At 44.2% G+C, this 7,198-nt stretch overlaps 1 protein-coding gene across 3 annotated transcripts; it reads right to left on the bottom strand.

The window, feature by feature from the left end:
* Positions 1-800: 800 nt before the first annotated feature.
* LOC311359575 (uncharacterized protein) lies at positions 801-6,974 on the bottom strand. 3 transcript variants are annotated; one of them, XM_084479626.1, is made up of 5 exons: positions 6,898-6,974; positions 5,856-5,972; positions 5,265-5,345; positions 3,792-3,857; positions 801-2,968 (listed from the first exon to the last, which is right to left on the bottom strand). In XM_084479626.1, the coding sequence occupies exons 2-5, from the start codon at positions 5,952-5,954 to the stop codon at positions 2,897-2,899; spliced, it is 318 nt and encodes a 105-aa protein (XP_084335752.1). In that variant the 5' UTR covers positions 5,955-5,972; positions 6,898-6,974; the 3' UTR covers positions 801-2,896. The 3 variants fall into 3 exon arrangements, with proteins under 3 accessions (XP_084335752.1, XP_084335750.1, XP_084335751.1); XM_084479624.1 differs by lacking the exon at positions 6,898-6,974 and adding an exon at positions 6,669-6,763; XM_084479625.1 differs by lacking the exon at positions 6,898-6,974 and having other exon boundaries at positions 5,856-6,185.
* Between the last annotated feature and the right edge of the window lie 224 nt (positions 6,975-7,198).

Below are 7,198 nucleotides of genomic sequence, written 5' to 3' on the forward strand. Positions count from 1 at the left end.
AAAATAGAAACTAAAGAAGAAGTTAAGGCAAGGCAACTTTATTTATATAGTACTTTTCATACACGAGGCAGACTCAAAATGCTTCACAAATTGAAACATCGTCATACAATCAAATGAAATAATAAAATAAAATAGATAAGTAAAAGTAAACAAAGTCAAAGTAAAAATATATTTCAACTGTTAATACTAGTTTAATATTGATTAAACTAAATATGATTAGGATAGCATAAAGATATTAGCAGAACCATAATTTTTGTATTTGAATTACAAATGTTAAGAATAAAACCTTACCGTAGCCCCACACTCCAGATACTGCTAGTCATGCAGCGTGTACATGTAGTATTTTTATTTGAGACCTTGCAGGTGTGTGTGATGAGCTGACAATCAGAGGGTGGGGAAAAAAGACCAGTGGGTTTATATATGGTCATGTTAAATATAGCTTTACCCGATAGGTTTCCAAAATGTATTGAAGAGTACATTGGATTAATAGGGCAGATATTTTCAAACTAAAAGCCCTTCCAGAGTCTTCATGCAGTTTGTGTGTAAAGCAGCCAGTAAGGGGATTAATCCAAACGTAATACTTTAAAGATCGATCAAATGAACAAGGTGGCTACATAGTGTAATTACATGAAAGGCAATGCCAACAAGTCAGAATCAATCCCATATAGCAGGTATTAGGACACTTATACATACTATATATGGTTAACTAGATCTCCAGTCCTAACACTTTGGATCTAAAACTGATCACTGATTTGAGTTCAACAGCACAACAGGGATGACCAGCAGCCGAGGCAAATACAAAACAAAGACCAACAATATCAAATTCTTATCTTTATTGACCATCTCTGGATACAAATTGTTATAGGGCACCATAGAAATATAGACTTGTACATTTATAGACAGTGTACATTTAAAAGAATGATCCCATCCCGTTGATCTTTAACAGTATATAAATGGATGATGGATGAAGTCAGTATGGAAAAAGGGGCTTGGATATCGTCCAACAAGATGGGACTATTTGACTCTGATATGAAATGGCCATAGCCTGTATGGAAATGGAGACTGTGAGGCGGACACGTTTCGGCAGCAGTCTACACAACAATGAAAGCGTGCCCACAGCCGTCGTCATAAAAAGGAAAAAAAAAAAACCACCAACATTTGTCCATGAAAATCTGAACCAACTTTTTCAGTGCACCAGAAGATTTATTTTAAACGGATAAAACACACCTAGAGTCTACCACAGTCGGGTGACAGGCCTCCCTGACGTCACTTTATTATTTTTTTTCATAAAAAAAAGAAAAAGAAAAACCACCCTTTCTGCAGGTTGTCTACCAACAGGCCGACAGTGGGCGAACGCACACAATCACATACTAGACCGCCGTCGCACAATAACTCATTACAGTCGGCTTTAAAGAAAGACAAAAAATACACTCTCACACTCAACACACAAACACATATTTTGTAATAAAGACATCGTTCAGACTCTTGTCAGAAGTTGCAAATAACAAGAAAAACCAGTTTGATGCGAGTAAATGGTAAAAGACAGACATTGTGTGAGGTATGAAATTCCAGGCTTTGTAAGGCCTTGCAGTTTTCCGGGTTTTTGTAACTGAGGTTGTAGCAGCTTAAGTTTTGTGGAAAAAAACCCAGTTAAAATGTACGGTGACCAAGAGTTCCCTGACACAAGTACACAAACAAACAAACATTGTTGTTTTTTTTCCTGTAGCAGACAGCCTACAACACATCCTCATAGACCAAGTAAAAGTAATTCCCTTTGCCTCACCGAGCTATGACAACCACTCATCTAGAAAGGAACTAATGTGTGAGGGCCAAGAGGAATGAAACTCAAGGTTGGACAGTAGTGCTGCTATGCTCTTGTGTTTACAATCAAGCTCCTTGTTAGCACGACTAGCGCTTGCCCTTGCAGTGGACTGTGTGGGCGCGTCGGACGCAGCGTAAACCCAAAGACTGATGCAGATGGTGACGTTCAGAAAGCTCCCTGAAGAAAGATTCTACGACTTGAAAAATATTAACCCTGCGACTCTGATCCCCTGTAAGTTGTCGAGAGCGAGAGAATGAAACTATGAAAATGGTATCCTGATTCCCCAACGATAAACTTGACATCTTTCCCGTCGACGGAGGATAAGCGTGAGGGACTTTCACACACCGAGCTGTAACTACAGTGTAGTGGAACTACAAAATAAACCAATGTATTTCTGCTAAGGGAGGGGGGAGGGACGATCGACCAAAGAAATGATGGGGTTGGACAGTTACACAGATTACTTGTGGATTATAGCATCTACAACGAACAAGGTACTTTACCCAGTCTCATTCTAAAAAACCTGACGCGTGTCTCCTCCGTTAATAAAAGGATGCAGAGGGCAGGTTGACCATTTAACACACAACAAAAGCAACAAAAAACAGCAAGTATAGGTAAAATTCACCTTTGTCCAGTACAAAAACAGAAAGTAAGCCTACATGCCCTTCCATCTCAGATGTGGGTACAAGTGTCAATATTACAACATTAAGCAGAGAACATGTCCTACTAAACTATCTTGAAGGGGCGGGGGGGATGGTAACAGAAGAAAGCTCCAGGCTCCCGTGAGCTTTACTTTTGTCCAGTATAAAAGACTTGCGGCAACATGACATACAAGAGTTAAAAGGACCGTTACCTCTTTGATATAGGTTTACATATCGAGAAAAGTCCATTGTTGATCCAGTGCTGATGCATTAAGAGATTTCTTTTGTTTTATATGAACCGTGTTACCCTTCCTGTTGGCTGGAAGGCCCTGGTCGCAAACATGGTGGTCGTGGTGGTGGCACTGGTATCGGAGATGCTTTCCCAGCGCTGGTGTAACAGCAAGTCAGCACGTCAAGTGAGGTAGCATGGGACGAGTTACTGATCTTCCTCCTCCTCCTCCTCCTCCTCTTCCTCAGATGACTCTTGGGAAGGTTTGTCTTCTTTCTCCTGTTGGGGAAAAGTGGATACAAAACCAAAAAGAGTCAGAATATTGCTAAGAGATGATTGCAAAGAAGCCAAATGTGAAAGTTGCCAGTGGACTGAGCAAAAGAAAACATAAATGGCTTTATAATGGGGCTGCTGATGAGTCACCCTCTGAAATACTTTTCTGAACTTTTCACTTGTCACCATAGAGCAGAAGTGTGTTATTGATTGTGTGATGATGCACACGCACAGGAATGGTGAGACATCTGTAATGTGTGGTGAATCATAGCATGGGTGAGTCACAAGTTAACTCCACATCCTCCCCCAAAACTCTACCCAGTACCCTCCGCCCCCTACTCGGTTCATTCATAAAAACTGAAAGTGAAAATAACCGGGGAACTGTGGGTCACTCTCGTGACTAATAACACACACACACACACACACACACACACACACACACACACACACACACACACACACACACACACACACACACACACACACACACACACACACACACACACACACACACACACACACACTTTTGTTTGCATTTTTACTACAATCACAAATAAGCAATATCAATATGCACATAATTTTGAAGTGTATATTGTATATTTGAAGTATATTGAAGTGAAGTCTATCTAATCTCTGTCAATCCAACATCTTGGGGATTTGCTGAATGTTGTTGACAGTGTCAACATATCCAAATGAGTGATGAATGTGATTTTATCACTTAAATATTGCCCTACTATCTCAGTACCTCGTCCATCAAGTTTTGGACAGAGATCAAGTTTCGACATGCCCATAAAAATGTAAATAAAAATAAAAAGGTGTGCTATCATACCTCCTTCTTGGGCCGTCCTCTACGTTTGGCACCTGCAGTTGCGGTTGCAGCTGCTGCTGGAGCCTTCTGCGCAAACAAAATAAATACCAGGTTAGACATCTAGGAGGCGGGGGGGGGGGGGGGGGGGGGGCACGCACACACTGAAAAGTTGCCCTTTCTGGTTCTGGCTACAAAAAGCTACTTCATTTTGTGGACCTTTAATAAAAAAGGTAAATAATCTGAACGCTAAACCTTCCACTGCCTGCAGGTGGCGGTAGCGCCGCTGCTATGAGACAGATGGAAAAAGGGCAGCGAGTTCATTGGCCATTATCTGGAAGGCCGACAGGAACTGCACACAGGGCACTCCAGTTCGCTGGCCACCTGGTCTTAGGCTCAGAGACAGCTGGTGCAACTGAGCAAGACACAAACCACCCTCGATTAGAAGCTCATATGTGCAGAGTAAAAAAAAAAAAAAAAAAAAAAAAAAAAATTTGTATAATAATATAGCACAAATATTTTTTTTAAATAATCAAAACAAATATTAAACACAATATATACATATTATAGACAAGCATCCAGACGGATGAATACCACCGTACAAACAATATTCCTAATGCGCTGCTGGTATTGGGCCGTGCACATGTCGTCCCTATATCACCATGATCTACCCCCCCCCCCCACCCCCCACCCCTCGGTCCCCAGCTCCCTCTCCCAGAGCACCGGGCATATCAGACATGGTGGGAGCACGTGGGGGGAGGCTGGTGTGTGGGAGGAGGCGGATGGGTATGGGGGGGGGGGGGAGAAATCAGCTTGTTGCTACGGCAACGGCCAGCCGAGAAGAACAAGGGTTGTAAGCGGTGTGTGTGTGTGTGTGTATGCGTGCGTGCGTGTGTGTGGACAGGGTTGTTGGGGAGCCCGACGTCAGCTCAGAGGACGGACGGGTCTCCTGGCCTCTTGCACCTGCAGCTACACCCCATAGTGCACGCCGCCAAGCCGCTCTTTATCGTAGACAGAAAACAATAATAAACAATAATAAAGAAAAGGGAGGGCTGCTCCAACCAAGGTCTGGCCGAGGGGGAGCCGCAGCCTTCGCGTTGTTTGGACACCGAGGGGGGAAGCAGCGCTGGAGTGCAGTTGGGTTACACTAAATCACAAAGAGCGACAGCACATCCTTGCGAGGAGAGAAAGGGGACGGGGAGTGCTGTTTTGTGTGTGTGTGTGTGTGTGCTACCGTTACTGTACAGAGGAAACGTACATGCACCGCAAACGGGATGAGAGAGAGGCCAGGCCGGGCAGGTGGTGCTGGTCTGGCGGTTGGTGTGCTTAACATGAGGAAACGCTGGTGGGGGGGCCCGAGGTCTGTGGTGGTGGTGGTGGGGGGGGGGGGGGGGGGGCCCTCCACCACCACGTGTTTACAGTTTGTGTTTCTTGTCATTATGCGCAAGGACATTAAAGCCACGGTGTAGGAACACGCGCGGCGGGGTGTTCACTTACTTTGCCCTTGGTGGTCGTCTTGTTTTTGCTGCCCTTCGGTCGGCCCCTGGGTCTCTTTGGTGTTGGGGATCCACTGGGTTCCTGTGGACGGACACACACACACACACACACACACACACACACACACACACACACACACACACACACACACACACACACACACACACACACACACACACACACACACACACACACACACACACACACCTTGTTGTATATTCCTGCGAGTGTTTGTCACCGTGCAACTGTTGACATAGCAACCATGCAATTCAATGCTTAGACTGACTACGCTGAGTGACAGCCACCTAAGCCAGTCATTAGGACTTATACTGCCCTACGTCCTCTTGTGCAACGAAAACTTGTAGGGTTAACACAGGTTCAATGGATTCAAATTACACATTACCCATGATGTGTGGTGGACCCTCCAAATTGTTTCATCCTAAATAAACCCCAACTGAAGCAAATCCAAAGTGAAAGGACTAGGGTGGAAACGTCTACAGCATATACAGCAACCCCCCAATTACACAAAGTTCATCTTTGAGAACAGATTTTCAGAAATGGAATATATTTAAATGCACTGCCTCTACTTACGTCAGACGTTTTCACCTGCGGCTGCTTACGGGGTCTTCCACGCCCCCTTTTCTCTGTTGCCTCCTTTTCTTTCGTCGAGACTGTCCCCTTGTCACTCATTGTTGCTGCTTTTTCGACCTAGAGAAATCGATTATTATTATCAAATTGATCAATTATAGCAGACGAGGCCTGGCTACCATATAGCTCAGCATGCACACCGCCGTGTCCAAAACATAATACCGAGGAGGATTGCACCGGTAAAACGTTTAACTCAATAATCCGTGCTTATTTCGAAGGACTATTTATACATGTCTCATCGGCACTCGATTACACAGCCCATGGGGAAAGACAAATGGGATTCGCACCAACAGCCCGGTACGGTATTGCAATGGAGGCTGCGCACACTTGCCAAACATTTAAACGTAAAAAAAAAAACATTCGAGGCCTTGTTTGTTATTGTGGTCAATGGTCGGGCCTACAGGAAGAAATAAAACTACTTCTACACTGTATCTGCAGGCATAGCCCGTGTGCGATCCCCACCACGGATATACAATAGCTCCGCTATGCTCTCCGTGAACCAACCCTGCCTTTAGACATGCACTCTCTGCTCCCCGTGCCTGGCGATCAGTCGTCGGCTAAACAGCTCGAGTTCGGTTACATCATTGCGGACGATCGAGCGTAATATATAAATATATATATAACGTTATATATATAAACCCAACATGTAAATACAATGCGTGAGCTCCCGCCAGTCTACCGTCTGATGCGTTTAATCCTGCCGGCCAAGAGGCATCTGCAGCGTCTACTGTTCGCCTGGTGCATTTCCGCTCTTACCTTATCCTTCGACTTCAGGTTTTGTTCAATTAAGACGAAATATTCACATGAATGTTGACTGGCTAAACCCGGTTAAAACCCCTCTGGTGTCTATAGGATACGGCTTGATTCGTCAGACAGCGTTTCGCCCGCCCCTTTTAAATCCCGGTTTATGGAGCCTTGAAAAAAAATCTGTTGTGAATGAGAAAGGAAGTGAGTAGATTTTTTTAAAGATATTGTTTTGAATTACCGGCGAAGTGGACTGCTGCAAAAAATAACCCACGGTGATCTATAAATAGCACGTGTGTCTTGTCCTCAGAAGATAAGCAAAAGGCGCCAGTCTGGAGTTTTAGCGCAATTTAAAGAACCGCCCTCATGGGAGCGCAGCACCGGAGGGCGGGGATATGATAAATGGGCCACCAACGTGTGGTCCAGCCCCTTCCATCTTTTTTTTGTGCATAATTTGTCAGAATGTTCTTTAATGTAGGCTATTAGAATCCCTAACGTTTGATCTGCTTTTTGCATAGCCTAAATAAACCAAAACATTATAT

The sequence above is a fragment of the Micromesistius poutassou genome (genome assembly GCF_964030765.1).
Source record: "Micromesistius poutassou genome assembly, chromosome: 15".
Lineage (NCBI taxonomy): Eukaryota > Metazoa > Chordata > Actinopteri > Gadiformes > Gadidae > Micromesistius > Micromesistius poutassou.

What these genes read in the sequence shown, in the direction of transcription:
- LOC311359575 (XM_084479626.1), bottom strand. Translation starts at nt 5,954, where the DNA reads ATGAGTGACAAGGGGACAGTCTCGACGAAAGAAAAGGAGGCAACAGAG. An exon ending in CGCAGGTGAAAACGTCTGAC is followed by an intron (nt 5,346 to 5,855) that starts GTAAGTAGAGGC and finishes GTCCGTCCACAG; the next exon opens with GAACCCAGTGGATCCCCAAC. An exon ending in AGACGACCACCAAGGGCAAA is followed by an intron (nt 3,858 to 5,264) that starts GTAAGTGAACAC and finishes TTGTTTGCGCAG; the next exon opens with AAGGCTCCAGCAGCAGCTGC.